The sequence below is a fragment of the Loxodonta africana genome, chromosome 7 (genome assembly GCF_030014295.1).
Source record: "Loxodonta africana isolate mLoxAfr1 chromosome 7, mLoxAfr1.hap2, whole genome shotgun sequence".
Classification (NCBI taxonomy): domain Eukaryota; kingdom Metazoa; phylum Chordata; class Mammalia; order Proboscidea; family Elephantidae; genus Loxodonta; species Loxodonta africana.
The window spans coordinates 7,039,879-7,059,073 of record NC_087348.1 but is presented as its reverse complement, the minus strand read 5'-3'; the positions used below and the strand labels follow the sequence as shown (position 1 = coordinate 7,059,073).

The 19,195-nt window shown below is 40.9% G+C and overlaps 1 protein-coding gene across 5 annotated transcripts in view; it reads right to left on the bottom strand.

Moving 5' to 3' along the window:
* The window catches only part of KMT5B (lysine methyltransferase 5B), a 61,065-nt gene that overhangs the window by 19,539 nt on the left and 22,331 nt on the right, over window positions 1-19,195 (bottom strand). For 4 of the 5 annotated variants that reach the window (XM_064287653.1, XM_064287650.1, XM_064287652.1 and 1 more), the window contains 2 exons: window positions 13,252-13,399; window positions 7,202-7,270 (listed from right to left, as the gene is read on the bottom strand). In XM_064287653.1, coding sequence (XP_064143723.1) covers window positions 7,202-7,270; window positions 13,252-13,346 — 164 coding nt within the window. In that variant the 5' untranslated portion in view covers window positions 13,347-13,399. Of the gene's footprint in view, window positions 1-7,201; window positions 7,271-13,251; window positions 13,400-13,545; window positions 13,699-19,195 lie in introns of all 5 variants that reach the window. The other variant, XM_023559526.2, reaches the window with a different exon arrangement.

The following is a 19,195-nucleotide window of genomic DNA, read 5'->3' as shown; positions in this document are numbered from 1 at the left end:
ATCAGGAAAAAGAGAGCCTTTCTTTCTTCAAGCTGTATTTTATTTTCTTATTTGTTATCTCATTAACTGCAAGATCACTGATGATTCGCACAAAAGCTGTCTGCTTCAGGCTTGTACTAGTTGTCTACTTTGAAAGGTACAGAAGAAAGATCTAGAATAGAGCAGAACAGAGCATGTCTAACTGAGAGTTAGAATGACAAGAATTTTTTTAAAAATAATTTTTATTGTGCTTTAAGCGAAAGTTTACAAATCAAGTCAGTCTCTCACACAAAAACCCATATACACCTTGCTACACACTCCCAATTACTCTCCCCCGAATGAGACAGCCCGCTCCCTCCCTCCGCTCTCTCTCTTCGTGTCCTTTTCGCCAGCTTCTAACCCTCTCCGCCCTCTCATCTCCCCTCCAGGCAGGAGATGCCAACATAGTCTCAAGTGTCCACCTGATCCAAGAAGCTCACTCCTCACCAGCATCCCTCTCCAGCCCACTGTCCTAGAATGACGAGAATTTTTAAAACATGCAGGATCAAGCTGGGAGAGTCCAAGGCAATGAGCTTCAGAAGAATCATGAAGCAAACAAAATCATGCCATGAAGAGAAACATTCTCTATGTACACAGCCAGAAAAACCCCAAGCTGAGTATCCCAGTGGGTTTTGAAACATCCCTTGATGTTCCAATCACCCATGTCCAATTAACCTTTGATAAGTGCATCCAGAAAACAAACAGAGTGCAGAAACGACGTATCTGGCAGTGAAAGTGCTTCGTGGAGAAGTAAGGAAAACAACGTTGGGGTCAACTTTTAAAAGGCTCCTGTTGTAAATCAGTTATAACAACTTCAGAATACTACACTGCTAGGCAGGTATTAGCAGGTTCCTGGGTGGTCTGCGTGCTATAAACAGTTTGCGCTTGACTATTAACCGAAAGGCTGGTGATTTGAATTCACCCAGTGGTACAATGCAAGTAGGCCTGGCAATCTGCTTCTGTAAGATTACAGCCAAGTAAACCATAGGGAACAGTTCTGCCCTGAAACACATGAGATGGCCATGTGTCTGAACTGACTCGATGGCAACGGGTTTAGTTTACTGGTTTAGGCATACATTAACACATGATACAATCACAGTCCAAGGAAGACTTAAATATGTGAGCCCCTCGTTCTAAAGCTGTTTTTCAGTAAAACGTGGTTATGACGATTAAAGGTACCTGGATCTTAATTTCAAAATTTCTTCTCGTGTCAATTTTATTTGGCTAATTTTCCCAGTTTTTATCGTTCAAATCCAAACACCCAACAGAAAAAAGGAATTAGGCCACCATTCAAATAAAATACATTCAGAAAATAATAATATTAGTGGCTAAGGAGAAAAAGATATTTGAACTATGCATCTTACTCTTAACATGTAAGACCACGCATTTAAACCCGAAAATGCTACAACTGAGACAGGCTCTAGCACGAAATCCAGTGGAGGGAGCACCCAAACAGAATTTTTTCCCAGATAAGCTCTCACAAATGTATCCGTAACATTTTCGTGAAGATTTTTAGCCACAATATTTCATTAAAGACTATTTACTGGGTGCTGTTGTGTGCAGCAGCACCTGAGGTGCTATGTGAAAGATACAAGAGACAGAAAACATGGTCCCTGTTCTTGGCAAATTTAACTGGGAATAAAAGGCATACACAGGCATCAAACAGTTAAACAAGGCATCAGTACGCAAACGCACGTTATTACAGTGAGAGCCACACTCTACGGCATTCAGGAAGTGTGGGGATTATAACCACACTTATAACTGACATCCATAGAGGCAATGAACAAAGTGATGAATTCAGTTTGAAAAGCAGCAGCAGAATATTAGTACAGCCAGGAAGGAACAGAGAATGAAGACAGAGCAACAGAAAGGTCAAGCAGAGGCTGGGGTCAAACAGTGGAGCAGAGGCGGAGCAAGCTGGCGGGCTAGCAGAGTACAGAACTAGAACAAGACAGAGGGAAGACGTGAGGTACGGAGCAGGTACGGTTCTGTTTACCAGGCGAGAGCTACAAGACTTCCATCTGTTAATGCATTTGACACCACTATGAGCTCACTAGCTAAAGACCCAGTAAGCCTGAACTCTCACCATTAAGTAGAACTATCTGAGAGTTCAAACACACCCTGGAGATAAGATATGAAGAAATGGATGATACTCTATTTTTATTGTCCATTTTCAGTCAATTGGCATACAAGCCTTCACAGATGAACGGAAGTTCTTTACCTCAGAATGTCTTTAGGCTGTCAGAATATGGTGTCAGAGAACAACCGCTAAAATAATCTAACTTCCATGTAATTGTAATACTGAACTACTACTTGTTGGTGCCACTGAGTTGGTTTCAACTCATAGTGACCCTGTGCACAAGAGAACAAAACACTGCCTTGTCCTGTGCCACCCTCACAACCACTGCTATGCTTGAGCCCATCTCTCCAGTCATTGTGTCAATCTACCTTGCTAAGGGTCTCCCTCTTTTCTGCTGACCTATCTTACCAAGAATGATGTCCTAAACCAGGGAGTGGTCCCTACTGATAACATGTCCAAAGTGAGACAAAGTCTCACCATCCTCGCTTCTGGGGAGCATTCTGGCTGTACTTCTTCCAAGAAAGGTTTGTTTTTTCTTCCGGCAGCCCGTGGTATATCAATATTCCTCACCAACACCATAATTCAAAGTCATCAATTCTTCTTTGATCTTCCCTATTCATTGTCCAGCTTTTGCATGCATATGAGGTGACTAAAAATACCACCTTAGTCCCCTCAATGAGACATCTTTACTTTTCAATACTTTAAAAGAGGTCTTTCGCAGTAAACGTGTCAAATACAGTGTGTCGTTTGATTGCCTGGCTGCTGGTTCCAGGGTATTCATTGTAGATGCAAGCCTCGATAACCTCCATCTTTTCTGTTTATCATGATAGTGCTCATTGGTCCAGTTGTGAGGATTTTTGTTTTCTTTATGTTGAGGTGTAATCCATACTGAAGGCTGTGGTCTTCGATCTTCATCAGTAAGTGCTTCAAGTCCTCTTCACTTTCAGCAAGGAAGGTGGTGTCATCTGCGCATCACAGGTTGTTAGTGAGTCTTCCTCCAATTCTTACACCGAGCTGTTCTTCATATAGTCCAGCTTCTCGGGTTATTTGCTCAGCATACAGATTGAATAGGTATGGCGAAAGAACACAACCCTGATGCACACGTTTCCTGACTTTAAACCACACAGTATTCCCATGTTCTGTTCAAACGACTGCCTCTTGGTCTATGTACACATTCTGCATAACGACCACCAGGTGTTGTGGAGTTCCCAGCCTTCGCAATGTTATCCATTATTTCTTATCATCCACAGAGTCCAGTGCCTCTGCACAGTCAATAAAACACAGGTAAACATCTTTCTGACAGATTCATCTGACTTCAGCAATGATACCCCTGGTTCCACGTCATCCTGTGAATCTGGCTTGAACTTCTGCAGTTCCCTGTCAATGTTCCCTGCCAAGGGCTTTTGAATGATCTTCAGCAAAATTTTACTTGCATGTGATATTAAGGATAATGTTCGATAATTTCCACATTCTGTTGGATCACTTTTTTTCCAGTTGGTTGGCCAGGTGCCTTAGTTATCTAGTGCTACTATAACAAAAATACCACATGTGGATAGTTTTAGCAAAGAGAAATTTATTTTCTCTCACAGTCTAGTAAGCTAGAAGTCCAAATTCAAGCATCAGCTCCAGGGGAAGGCTTTCTTGCTCTAACGGCTCTGGAGAAAGTTCTCTGTCATCAATCTTCCCCCGGAACAGGTGTAGGGATCCCGAGTCCTAAAGGACGCGCTCTGCTCCTGGCGCTGCCTTCTTGGTGGTACAAGGTCCCCTGCCTCTCTGCTCGCTTCTCTCTTTTATATCTCAAAAGAGATTGGCTTAAAACACAACCTTATCTTGTAGATTGAGTCCTGCTTCTCAACATAACTGCCAACAATCCCATCTCATTAACATCACAGAGAAAGGATTTACAAAACACAGGAAAATCATATCAGATGACAAAAAGGTGGACAATCACACAATACTGGGAATCATGGCCTAGTCAAGTTGACAGGCATTTTTGGGGTACTGTGACATCAGGCAACTGTTTTCCAAATTTTTTGGCACAGACGAGTGAGCACTTCCAGCACTGCATCTGTTTGCTGAGATATTTCAGTTGGTATTCTGTCAATTCCTGGAATCTCGGTTTTTGCCAATGCCTTCAGTGCAGCTGGGAGTTCTTCCTTCAGTATCACTGGTTCCTGATCATATGTTACCTCCTGAAATGGTTAACGCTGACCAATTCTTTTTTGGTACAGTGACTCTGTGTATTCCTTCCATCTTCTCTTGATGCTTCTGTGTCGTTCAGTGTTTTGCCTACAGAATCTTTCAATACTGCAACTTGAGGCCTGAATTTTTCGTCAGTTCTTTCAGCTTGAGAAATGCATGTTCTTCCCATTTGGTTTTCTAACTCCAGGTCTTTGCACATTTCATTATAATCCTTTACTTGTAGCCATCAAAATTTTATCAAGACAGAATCTTTAAGAAACTCAACGGGAGTCATTCTTGCCACAACCTTGTACTTGTGAGTTATTTGCATATGAAGGTCAGATAAGAGAACAAAGCTGCTGTGAGCCAAAGCTTAACACTTCACGCATTGAGAAATATGAAACGGCTGGGAACAACAAGCCATGTTTTGTACAGTAATCAGAAAAGCAACAGTTCATTTTGAGCAAAAGCAATGAATAATATATATGGCATTAAATGGTAGAGCTACAAATGACACAGAGCCAAGTGATCTTTACATGTTCCACGTGGACTTGGCCAGTGGTGACACTCTATCTTGAAATAACTGCACAGCTCAACACATTATCAAGCAAGTCAGTCAGGGCTAAGTTCCCCTAAAGACCTAAGAACATTACAGAAAAGTAAGTTACGGGCCTGGAGGGGACACCAGCTATTTTTGAAAGGCTTTATATGTACTCTGCCCTTTCTAAAGCATGTTCCTCCTTCCCAGTTAAAAATGCCTTTTAGGTTTTGTTTACCCATTGTTTGTGACACCAAATAGCTTTATGCCATAAACCAGCACAAAACAACTCTTATTTAGGAATATTCTTTTGCCTTCCATCTTTCCTGTATTGACTTCTGTTTCTGCTTTCCTGACTTCCACTGCCTCAAACACAAATAAACCCCCAAGCTGTCCCATTGCTGCCCCTTGCTACTACTGAGCACCAACTTCCATCTCACTGAATGTCACTCACTGTCCCTGAACTGTTAACACTTACTATCCCATCCCAGTTCGCTGCCACAGGCATGAAATGATAGTGAGGAAAGTGGTTATGGGTGCAGACGGGAAAGAGAAAAGACAGTTGTTTTCAAAAATTCCAGAGAAGTACATCAAAATCACTTGGTTCATGGTTCAAGACAAATTCCATGATAGCAAATACTATGGGAAATAAAAATAATTTATAAAGCTGTTGTAACTAGTAAGGCCAGTGCAACAGCCACTGAGGATGTCAGGAGGGAAAAAACACTTCTATTGTTGAACAGAAAATACCCTCCCCTCTTCTTAATCATAATCCCTCCAAATCTCCCACACAAAGGGCATAAAGCCAGCCTCACACCATGGCACTTAAAGCTGAGGAACACACACAGATTATCCAGTCTAGCCCGCTTCTTCCACAAACGAAGAAAAAGAGACTCAACGAGGCCAAGTCGTTTGCGCAAGGACTCAGGGCTCATCAATGAAGACCTGGGACTATTAGCCAGGTCTTTTTCGTTCCCACTTTTTCTGGAGAATGAGAGCCTGGATTGAACCGTAATTCATCAGCAAGAAACCACTTATCTGACAATAATGCTACATATTTAAACTCCCAGTTTCAGCAACTAGCAGCTTTTGAAGGAAGTCAGCCAAGAGGCCGGTATTTCTTATTTCTTGTCAGACTTGGCTAAAGACCATGGTTTCTATTCTGTCCCCCTCCTAGCATCATATCACATGGGGGTCTCCCCGCCTCCTGCATTATGTTAAATGCCTATTATCTTATGGAAAGAAACAGGATAGGAAAAGAAAAATCTATTCATTATACGAAGTTTATTCTGTAGCTGGCAACTCAACTGTGGACAGAACAATACTACCCCAAGGCCATGGGTCAGTGGCCAGGCTGCGCTCCTGTGCCCCAGAGCAGGATGTGACATGGGTGTGCCCCTGGGCCCTGGGGCAGCTCTGGCCTGGCCCCTGACACCACAGTGACAGGAATGGTCGCAAACATATCTTTACGTATTGTAAAGAGGCGAGGGCCGCAGGGGCAGCAAGAAAAAGAGATATTTGCCATTTTCAAATCAATATGCCCCTCTTCCCTCTTCTTAATATAAAATTTGCTACTTTAAATAACCAAGCATATTTATTTTTTCTTCCCACACCTCTCTCTGATCAACGGCTGTGTCCTAAAAAGCCGTCCTTTACACTGGCTATTACTAAAAGGGGCAGAGAAAGATGAACTCACACTCCCACACACCTGTGCCCCACTCTTTCCAGAAACTGGCTTCCCAGGCTTCCTTGCTATCTGGTCTTTCTGTCTCCAGACCCGAAACCACTGCGGCGATGAAGAAAGCCGCTGAAGATGTGTATTAGCTGTGCTACCGTACCCTCCATTCGTGTACAACCAAGGGGTGACTGGAAGGGGGCAAAAGGGAACAAAAGCCAGGGAAAGGGAAGGGGAGAGGCAGAGAGAGAAAAATGCTCACAGATTTAAGATATAAAACAAGAAACCATGAGGCAACACAGTGAACACATGTCCCCTCTGAAGAAAGTCTAACTGCACACGGACAGCTGGCAGACGGGGAGGCCAGTCATGCTAGAACCACAGCGCTTCATTCCTTCTCAACCTGAAAGTAAACAAGAACCAGAACATACCTGGCTGAGTCCTGCAGCCAGCGCTCAGCTAATCCCAGGGAGTGACTCCTGCTCTTTGGATGAATGATTTGTTTCTTTTAAAATTAGTCTGTTATGAAGTACAAATGTTTTTCTTTAAATAGAGCTATTACTAAAACCAAACTCTTTTAAAAGGTTTGCAAAATGTTCTACAACTTTGTTTATGCTGCCATCTCAAGTTAGTTAACAGCAAAGAGCACTGTAGTGGCTGAAGCAGGTCAGCTGTTACCGTCTTCTTGTTTGTAAGGCGCTCTACCTACCTCACGGGGTTGCTATGAGGAAAACTGTCCGATTTTGAAAAATGCCTTGAGCTCCTCGAAGGAAAGGCGCTGTAAAAACACAAAAACAAACAACAATAACTCTTTGTATCATTTATATTTGTAATTTCTAAAAAAGCTTGACAATATTAGTTGCAGCAAAAATACTGAAAACGCTGTGGTATTCAAGAACTTTATAAAGCCATGTGTAGGCTCAGCAGGACAACAAAATCCAATTCGCTAAAATTCTTTCCTTTCTACATAATTTTAGCCTTGATTATATTCAGTTAGAAGGTCTAAAAAACTTTCTTTAAGCACAGTCAAGCACTTGATTTAAAAGTGATAGTTAAAGTGATTTATAAATTCATATCCAACAGTAGACACAAGTAATCAAATATGTCAATCGGTACAATAAAAATCAGATGCTACGGCAGTGGCAGGACGAGTCAAGAGTGTACTGGCTCAACTTTCCAGCAGAAAAACCAAGAAAAGTTCTGAAAAAAGGGTGCCCGGCAGTGACCCCTCTCGTTTCCTGATAACGCTATTTTCTGCTCGCTGCCTGCCCAAGGTCCCCCCTACTACTCAAGAGATTCAGAAAGCTCAGGGTTTTGCAGCCCCCACCCGGGGCCTCCTGGAAAGCACCTGTCCCGGCTTTACAGTATCTTCTTCCCCACGTCTCTACCTTTTTTTAAAACAGAAGTATTACCAACAACTCCAATCTGATTAAAAGTAGAATGTAAGTTTCATTGACAAAAGTCAATTAAATCCAAATTCTTCCCAATCGATGGGAATTACTATTTGTTTACACTGTTTCTAGGTATTCACGGTACACGTATGACTTACTAGTAAATAAGGGATATATGCGGTTTAAAAGGTAAGCATTCAAAATACAGCCAGTGCGGAAATTCTCAAATCATTATAAATCGACTGTTTCTTGGCACTGTCCTTGATGGCACACTAAAGGCAGCAGACGGGAGGGGAGGCAGTAGAAGAGAAACTAAAAATGACCATCAAACTACAGACGCACAGACGTGAAGAGAGGCTAGTGAAACAAAACAGCACGTAGACAGCTTGCAAAATTAAAATCCAGCGTCCAGTGACATCCTGCAGTCGCTTCTTCTGCACCCTAAAGTCTATAACTAATAATTTAAGAAGTATTTATTGGTTACCTACTTTTTACTACTCTAACAAACACTGTACACTGTCCTTACTTTCTACGTATCATCTTTGAAAATGATATAAGTAAATTCTTGCGCAAAAGATGACGAACTACAAAGGATACTTTTATTTTCAGATAAATCCACTATTGAAAATGTGTGCCCTTCACTAGGATTAACACACTTCATTCATAAAATTTCTGGGTACTCCCCAAATGTCAGCTTAGAAGAGTTTTTCAAAAATATCTTTAAAATTAAAGCCTCTGGAGAAGGGCAGAGAGGACTCTGGTAGAATGACAACCACCATACAACCACGGTGGCCGAGGGCGCAGACGCTGCTACGCAGCCCGGCTGGTCTAACCGGGGACGGGGGGCTTAGCTACCGCGCCCGAGGCCACCTGGGGGCGCCGAGAGCAGAATGAGACTGCGCTCTGGGAACATCAACAAACGCTTTTTTCCGCAGTTTAGCTTGTTTAGCCACTTTTAACTTCAGATGCTTCAATTCCTAGGGAAAAATAATTTGTAGCTGATGTATTTTCAACTTAGGGGTCCTCAAGATATAGTAATCTCTTGCATTTTAGTAACATTTGAGTGGTAATCCTGAAATTGACATTTTATGACTCATCAGTTTTAAGTGAGCCCTAGGGAACTACCGATAAGAACTTTGTATCCATTTATCATATTACAACAAAACTCAGCAGGCTACATGGTTTGTTGTTGTTGTTGTCAGGTGCCATCGGGTCAGTTCTGACTCACAGAAAACAACACTGCCCAGTCCTGCGCCGTCCTCACCATCATCGTTATGTCTGAGCCCATCGTTGCAGCCACTGTGTCAGTCCACCTTGTTGAGGGTCTTTCTCTTTTCCGCTGACCCTCTACTTTACCAAGCATGATGTCCTTCTCCAGGGACTGATCCCTCCTGATAACGTGTCCAAAATATGTGAGATGATGTCTCACCATCCTTGTCTCTAATGAGTATTCTGGTTGTACTTCTTCCAAGACAGATTTGCTCACTCTACCGTCAGTCCACAGTATATTCCGTATTCTTCACCAACACCACCATTCAAAGGCACCTACTCTTCTCCAGTCTTCCATGTTCATTGTCCAGCTTTCACATACATGAGGCAATTGAAAACACCGTGGCTTAAGTTAGGCGCACCTTAGTCCTTAAAGTGACAACTCTGCTTTTCAACATTTTAAAGAGGTCTTTTGCAGCAGATGTGCCCAATGCAATGCGTCTTGATTTCTTGACTGCTGTTTCCATGGACATCGATCGTGGATCCAAGTAAAATGAAATTCTTGACAACTTCAATCTTTTCTCCATTTATCATGATATTCCTTACTGGTCCAGTTACGAGAATTTTTGTTTTCTTTATGCTGAGGTGTAATCCACACTGAAGGCTGTGGTCTTTGATCTTCATCAGTAAGTGCTTCAAGTCCTCTTCACTTTCAGGAAGCAAGGTTGTGTCATCTGCATAACGCAGGTTGTTAATGAGTCTTCCTCCAATCCTGATGCCCCGTTCTTCTTCATATAGTCCAGCGTCTGGGATGATTTGCTCAGCATACAGGCTAAGTATGGTGAAAAGATACGACCCAGACACACACCTTCCCTGACTTTAAACCATGCAGTATTCCCTTGTTCTGTTCAAATGAACTGCCTCTTCATCTAAGCACAGGTTCCTCGTGTTCTGGAATTCTCATTCTTCCCAACGTTATGCGTAATTTGTTATGATCCACACAGTCGAATGCCTTTGCATAGTCACTAAAACACAGGTAAACATCCTTCTGGTATTCTCTGCTTTCAGCCAGGATCCATCTGACATCAGCAATGATATACCTGGTTCCACGTCCTCTTCTGAATCCAGCTTGAATTTCTGGCAGTTCCCTGTCAAGGTACTGCTGCAACTGCTTTTGAATGATGTTTAGCAAAAGTTTATTTGTGTGTGGTATTAATGATATCGTTCAATAATTTCCACATTCTGTTAGATCACGTTTCTTTGGAGTGGGTACAAACATGGATTGCTTCTGGTTGACTGGCCAGGTAACTGTCTTCCAAATTTCTTGGCACAGACAAGTGAGGACTCGGAGTGCAATATTCATTGCTGAAATATCTCAATTGGTATTCTGTCAATTCCTCGAGCACTGTTTTTCACCAATGTTTTCAGCACAGTTTGGATCTCTTCCTTAAGTACCATTGGCTCTTGATCATGTGCTACCTCCTGAAATGGACAATCAATTCTTTTTGGTACAGTGACTCTGTGTATTCCTTCCACCTTCTTTTGAGGTTTCCTGCGTCATTCAGTATTTTCCTCGTAGAATCCTTCAATATTGAAACCGAAGCTTGGATTTTTTCTTCAGTTCTTTCAAGCTTGAGAAATGCTGAGCGTGTTCTCTCCTTTCAGTTTTCTATCTCCAGGTCTTCGCACATGTTATTTTAATACTTTGTCTTCTTGAGCTGCCCTTTGAAATCTTGTTTAGCTCTTCGACTTCATCATTTCTTCCTTTCACTTTAGCTACTCAATGTTCAAAAGCAACTTTCAGAGTCTCTTTGACATCCATTTTGGTCTTTTCTTTCTTTCCTGTCTTTTTAATGACATTTTGCTTTCCTCATGTATGATGGCATTCCACAACTCGTCTGGTCTTTGGTCATTAGTGTTCAAAGTGTCAAATCTATTCTTGAGATGGTCCCTAAATTCAGGTGGGATACACTCAAGGTCATACTCTAGCTCTCATGGACTTGTTCTAATTTTCTTCAACTTCTGGTTGAACTTGCATATGAGCAACTGATGGTCTGCTCCACAGTCGGCCCCTAGCCTTGTTCCGACTGATGACACTGAGCTTTTGCATCATCTTTTATTTCCGCATATGTAGTCGATTTGATTCCTGGGTATTCCATCTGGTGAGGTCCAAGTGTACATTCGCTATTCACGTTGTTGAAAAAAGGTTTAATGGGTGAAAAAGTTGTTGGCTAGGTGGTTAAGGACCTTGCTATTCCAAGTGTAGTCTGGGAGCTGGTTAGAAATGCAGAACCCAGTCCCCACCCCAAATCTACTGAATGTGTAAACCTGCATTTTAACAAGTGATTCTGATGGACACAGGAGGACTTTTATGGAAAACTGAAGTTATTTCAGACTGCAGAAGCCAGTGACAGGTAGCCCTTCACCATCTAAAGTAGTTAAGCACGGGTTCCGAATAACTACTTCTATAAGCCATTAAAATTTTTCATTGTAATGTCAACAGACCTCTCTCTAAAATGTTCTACATGCTCCCGTATCTCAGCAGACAATTTTTACAGTGACACCCTGATTGCCACTCGACTGCTAGGTAAAACAGTGACTCACACGTGCACACTTCTAAGCCAGCAAAGAGAAAGGCTACAGAGTGACTTCAATACTATCAGGGTTTTCTAGGAGGATATGAACACTGGCCTCTCTGTTCACTGGGGGAAGAAAAGGACTTAAAATAATGCAAACTAGATTACCTCTTGGACATCAGGGTACCGGATCCTGATGATTTTCCAGAGAACAACCAGCCGTTTGCCTATTTAGAAAACCTAGACATTTGCCTCTCTGATGGCAGAAAACTACTAAATAATCTTTCAAGTCCATTTCAAGTTTTAACTTCATTTTAGAAAATAAGGATAAATAGGACGACAGAAAATTACATGAAAATGCCAAAGACACATTTTTACCTGAATTACCTCTTTCTGATTTCAGAATATAATTGAAATGTGGACATATAGTATGGCTTTAATTCTAGCAAGGGATAGAACTGAAAGGAAAAAAAATGGACATATGACTCTCTCCAATCACCTTCACTCACAAGCTCCTGCCTTCCCCCAACTATGTATCAGTAACTATCCCTTTGGCAGTCAAGTCCCCCTAGGGAGGTCAGTGACTTAGAGCTACAAAACCCCAGACAGAGAGTGAAGGAGACAGAGTGAACAGGGGTCCAGAACTTGCTCTATATTCTCAATTCCTATGGTTATTCTTTTCCAGCAGCCTTGAAAGCCCTTTGCCATGGTGGTAAGAGATACAGAAAAATCGCACAGCTCCGACCTCCTGTCTGTTGGAGGTCAATTATGAAATTTCAAGAGACACAATTATGAAAATATCTAAGAAAATCAGAATAGACATTAATGGAGGACAGCTATCAAGATCAATATTTTATATATATGGTACTTAATACGCAATAAAGCACTTACACGTCTATTTTCCTATTTGTACACTGAACATAGCACGTCTTTAAAAATATTCCCTCTTACTTATAATGATTAGCTGAATTTCAAAGATCAAGCCCAGTGGTAAATTTCCCTATATATACCAAAAAAAACCTAACCTGTTACTGTCAAGTCGATTCAACTTATAGTGACCCTATAAGACAGAGTAGAACTGCCTACAGGGTTTCCAAGGAGTGGCTGGTGGATTTGAACTGCAGACCTTTTGGTTAGCAGCCATGCTCCTTACCACTGTGCCACCAGGGCTCCTCCTCATATATAATAGCAATTATTTAAAAGGGGAAAAGGTCTGTAAGAGGATCATGAAAAAAAAATTCATGTAACCTTCTTTAAGTAAGAAAAAAACAATGGTATGTTTTTTTGAGACTTCACAGGATGCCTGGTTAAGATTTCAGCTGAGATAGTCCTCATCAACATTTCAGATGGAAAATGAAGACGTCCCACCAGCTTCTATTTCAACAGAAATGTTCTGAGATAAAATAAGAACAGACTTAAAACTGACAAGACTCTTCAAAACTTTTGTTGTTCATATACAAAGCCCTTCTGTGGCAAAGACTTTTCCTCTAACGTCATTTCAAATGTTGAGTAAAAGTAAAATTAACCACCTATTAAGTTCAACAAAATCATCTGTTCCATTTAGGGTAAGGATTTAAAATTACCTAGTATTCATTTTGTGTGTCTGAAAACCTAAATAGGGATCAAGAACCAAACTAGTTGCTAGGTCATCATTTTCACAAAGTTCCTTGGCAGACATTCCAGAAGATGGTACATAGCGACTCTGTCCTTCGAATCCAGAATTACCATTACCTGTGAAAAGCAAGAGAAATAAAAGTAACTCAAATTGGAAACGACTGAAATCGACCTTAAAATGTTTAGCTTCACTGCCCATTTAAGCCAGTAATTAAGAATAGAAACTACTTATTTCAGTCAGTTTAAGGAATAAGATTTAATACCTTCTGCATAAACAGAAACCCAAATGCAATACATGAACCCAGTCATTCAGAGTCTTCTGGTCGGCAGGTAACATTATCAGGTTTCCAAGAAAGCGGTGTGGGCAGCTGTGAGAATCTTTGCTTCACTGCTTTACTCTGCCCTCCAAGGAACAGCTGAGAAACAAAGGATGGGAGGAAGCTCATTCTTCTAGCGAGACAGCAAAAAGGGCCTCTAGAGATAGGGTGGAGTGAGGCAGAAACGAGGAACACAGAATGCTTTCTGTGACTAAGTATCAGAATCATAGATCTCAAGTATGGAAAGAAATGTAAAAGAGTAAGCTCAGCTTCCTGCTTTGGGGTAGAACGACTGCTTATCCCTGTACTGTGCTGGGAGCTCTGGTAAGGAAACCTGTCTATGATTACAGGCCTAGGTAGTAGGACTCGGGGAGAGAAGTGGAAGGAGAATGATAGGCCAAATTCTAAATGACCTATTTGAAATAGATTTTGAATGAATAAATAAAAATAGGGAAGTGACTGAAATACATGATTGAAGTAAATGGTGGAAGAAAAAACAGTATGAAGAACGAGAAGGCAGGCCCAAACCGCAGAGACGAAGTTTCAGGACCGCTCATCAAGGCTGCAGTCTCTCTGAGGAATTCGCACATGTAATTCAGAGAGCAAGAGGGCACCAGCACCTTAAGGCTCTCAAAACTAAGATGTGGCAGAATGACAGGGACACCGAGAGATCAACCTATCCATTCGCTCCTCAAAAAAGAAAACAAAAACTCACATGGAAGTCTTTGCCAAAGGTAAGTATCTGATTTTGCAATCAGGTTATCTGCATGTAGGTATGTGAAAAGCTATCAAAGTTGTTACATTTTTTAAAATGACATCTTTATTAAGATATAATTCACATACCATACAATTTACCCACTTAAAGTGTACAATTCAAAAGTTTGTAATATGGTCACGGAATTGTGTAATCACCACCACAATCAATGTTTAGAACATTTTTACCACACCCCCAAAGCACCCCCGCACCCATCGGCAGTCATTGTCCATTCACCCCTCCCCCTCCCTGCCAGGCCCTGGATCCGCTAATCTGTCTCTGTGGGTTTGCCTGTTCTGGAAATTCCACACAGATGGACTCATATAGTATGTGACCTTTTAGGACTGACTTCTTTCACTTAGCATAATGTTTTCAAGATTCAGCCACACTGTACCATGTATAAACTTAATTCCTTTTTATGGCTGAATAATTTTCCGTTGTATAGATATACCACATCTTGTTTATCCATTTATCAGTTACAGGGTATGTGGGTTATTTCCATTTTTTGGCTATTATGTGTACACGTTTTGTTTTGTTTTGTCATGAAGATAGACAAAGGACAAGTGGAAATACTTCTCAGATTTTCTTTTTCTGCCCCTCTGACTCGACGGCACTGGGTTGTACAGGTACAAGTTTTTTTGTAGACCTGTTTTCACTTCTCTCGCGTATATACCTAGGAGTGGAACTGCTGGGTTATATAGGGTCACCCAGAGTCAGAATCGACTTGACAGCAACTAAAACAACGACATGGTAACCTTTTATGTTTAACCCTTCCAGGAACTACCAGACTGCTTTCCAAAGCAGCTGCACCATTTTACCACCAGCAGCGTATGAGGGCTCCAATTATCTCCATCCTCACCAATACTTGTTTTTGTCTTTTTGATTGTAGACACCCCAGTGGGAGAGAAGTGGTATCTCACTGCAGCTCTGATGACTAATGATGGTGGGCATCTTCTCACGTGCTTCCCGGCCACCTGTGTATCTTTGGAGAAATGTCTACTGAGAACATTCGCCCATTTTTTAATTAGGTTGTCTTTATTGTCGAGTTCAAGAGGTCTTTATGTATTCTGAACACTAGGCCTTTGCCAAATGTATGACCTGAACATGTTTTCTCTCATTCTGTGGGTTGTCTTTTCACTTCCTTGATGGTACCTCTTTTTTAATTTTTATTGTGCTTTAAGTCAAAGTTTACAGCTCAAGTTAGTTTCTTATACAAAGATTTATACACACATTGTTACGTGATCCTAGTTGCTCCCCCTATAATGTGACGGCACACTCCTCCTTTCCACCCTGGATTTCCCGTGTCCATTCAACCAGCTCCTGGCCCTTTCTGCCTTCTCATCCTGCCTCCAGACAGGAGCTGCCATTTAGTCTCATGTATCTACTTGGACTACTTTTTTTTATCTACTTGGACTAAGAAGCACACTCTTTACGAGTATCATTTTATGTCTTATAGTCCAGTCTAATCTGTCTGAGGAGTTCGCTTCGGGAATGGTTTTAGTTCTGGGTTAACAGAGTCCGGGGGCCATGTCTTCAAGGGCTCCTCTAGTCTCAGTCAGACCATTCATTAAGTCTGAACTTTTTACGTGAAATTGAGTTCTGCGTCCCAGTTCTCTCCTGCTCTGCCAGGGACTCTCTGTTGTGTTCCCCGTCAGGACGGTCACTGGTCGTAGCCGGGCACTTGATGGTGTCTCTTGAAGCACAAAAGCTTTGTTATTTTGATGAACCCCAACTTATTTTTTTCTTTTGTTGTATGCACTTTTAGTGTTAAATTTAAGAAACCATCGCCTAATCCAAAGTCATGATTATAAAACTCTTACAATTTTAGCTTTTACATTTAACATGCTGACCCATTTTGAGATCATTTTTACATACAGTGTGAGGTGGGGGTCCAACGTCATTCTTTCGCGTGTGGATATCCAGTTGTCCCAACACCACCTGCTGAAGAGACTATTGTTTTCCCCTTGGGATGACCTTGATACCCTTGTCAAACAGAAAAATCAATCGACTGCAAATGTGAGGGTTTATTTCTGGACTCTCAATTCTATTCCATTGTGTCTGTCCTTACGTTAGTACAACACTGTCTTCATTACTGTAGCTCTGGAGTTAAGTTCTGAAAACTGGAAGTGTGAGCACTCCAACTTTGTTGTTCTTTTTCAAGGTTGTTCCGGCTATTCTGGTTCCCTTGAATTTCCATAAGAAATTTAGGATCAGCTTTCAATTTCTGCAAAGAAGCCAACTGGGACCTCCAGCCCCCAAGCTGGGGTTTTGACAGAAATTATGTTGAATCTGTGGATCAATTTGGAAGAGTATCTTAACAATGTTAACTCTTCCAATCAATGAACATGGGGCGTCTTTCCATGGGTCTTCTTTAACTTCTTTGATCTATGTTTTTAGTTTTCAAAGTATAAGTTTTACATTTATTTGTTAAATTTGCTCCAAAATACTTTATTATTTTTGATGATACCGTGCTGTAGTGGTTAAGAGCTATGGCTACTAACCAAAAGGTCAGCTGTTCAAATCCACCAGGCGCTCCTTGGAAACTCTATGGGGCAGTTCTACTCTGTCCTATAGGGTCATTATGAGTTGGAATCAACTCGATGGCAATGGGTTTTTTAACGGGATTGTAAATAAAGTTGCTTTCTTAATTTCATTTTCTGATTGTTCATTTCAAGTTGTATAAAAATACAACTGATTTTTGTATATTGATCCTGCAACCTTGCTGACCTTGTTTTCAGTTCTAATAGTTTTTTAGTGGATTCCTTAAGATTTTCTATATATAAGATCATGTCATGTGTGACTAGAGATCGTTTTATTTCTTCCTTTCCACTCTGGATGCCTTTTATTTATTTTTTTTTTTCGTGCCTAGCAGCCTTGGCTAGAACCTCCAGTATTATGCTGAATAGAAGTGGCAAGAGTAAGATATCTTGGTCTTGCTCCTGACCTTAGGGTTAAGTGTTTAGTCTTTCACCATTAAATTTTATTAGCTGTTTTTCATACATGTCCTTTACCAAGTTGAAGAAACTCCCTTCTATCCCTAATTTGTTGAATGTTTGTATCATGAAAAGTGCTGGATTTTGTTAAACGCCTTTTCTATGTCTATTTAGATGACCATGTGCTTTTTGTCCCTCACACTACTAATATGGTGTATTATGTTGATTTTCAGATGTTAAACCAACCTTGCATTCTTGGGATAAATCCCACTTGGTCATGGTGTAAACATTTTATATATTGCTGGATTTGGTTTGCTAGTACTGTGTTGAGGATTTCTGCATCTACACTCTGAGGTATGGTCTGTAGTATTCTTGCGATGTCTTTGTGTGGTTTGGCATCAGGGTAACTGCCTTTGTAAGATGAGCTGATAGGAACTCACTTCTTTACTATTTTTTTGGAAGAGCTGGTGAAGAAATAGCATTAATTATTTTTGAAACATTTGGTAGAATTCACTAGTGAAGTCCTGTTGGCCTGCAATCTTCTCTGTGGGTAATTATTATTATTATTACTACTAATTCAATTGCTTTATATGTTAATACTCTCTTCAGATTTTTTGTTTCTTCTCAAGTTTGGTGGTTTCTTTCTACAAATTTTCCCATTCAACGTCAGTTACCTAATTTGTTGTTAAAGAGTTGTTCACAGTATTCTCTTATAATCTTTTTTTTTTTCCTGTAAGGTCAGCAGCAATGTCCTCTTTCATTCCTGATTTTAGTAATTTCAGTGATCTCTCATTTTTCTTGGTTAATGTTGATTTTCTCTATTTTTCTATTTCATTAATTTCTACTCTAATACTTATTATTTCTTCATTCTGCTTGCTTTGGCTTTAATTTGTTCTCTTTTTCTGGTATCTTAAGGTGTAAGGCTAGATTAGAGATCTATCTTCTTTTTTAACGCAGGCGTTTGTAACCCTACGCTGCCCTCTCTGCACTATTCTAGTTGCATCTCAGAGATTCTGGTACGTTCTATCTTCATTTTCACTTGTCTCAAAACTTTTTAACTTCCACTGTGATTTTTTCACTGAACTTTTGGTTACTTATGAGTGTTTTATTTAATTTTCACATATTAGTAAACTTCCCACATTCCTTTATTTGATTTCTGACTTCATCCTGTTGTGGTCAGAGAACACACACTGTATGATTTCAATCCTTTTAAATTTATCAAGGCTTATTCCATGGCTTAGCACAGGCCTCTCCCGGACAGAGCTCCGTGTGCTCTTGAGCAGAACGTGTACGCCGCTGTTTCTGGAGGGCTGCTTCTATAGCTGTCTCCTAGGCCTGGCTGGTTTGCAGTGTTGCTCGTCTTCAGCTTCCTTGCTCGTATCTGCTTAGTTCCATTACTGAAAATGGGTCTTAAAAGTCTCTGGCTATTATTGTTGAATACTCTATGTCTCCCTTCAATTCTGTCAGTTTTAGTTTCACATATTTTGGGGCCCTGATGTTAGGTGAAGTTGTTACATTTTCTCTAATTTGGAGCACTGCCTTGTGCCCCCCAAATTGTCTTCATCATTCACCCTGTTTCTGCACCATTTTTGTCCAATAACATTCAATGTGATAATGTCTCTCTTCACACTCACTACGTTTTCCCAGTCCCTCTAAATCTACCTACACTTGGCGAAATGCAGATCCACAGCCATTTCCTAAATACTGATGTATTTCCGACAATTAAACTAATTGTTTTGTGACTACTGCAGATTGTAGCTTCCAATGGAAACTTTTCTGCACTGTGACGTGATTTGTTAAAAAGTTTAAGAGATGCCTAATTCACTGGCCAGAGCCAATACCACTAATACGGTCACTACATTTCTCAATTCCTTCAAACTGAAGGAACCCATCAAATGCTGAAGGGTGA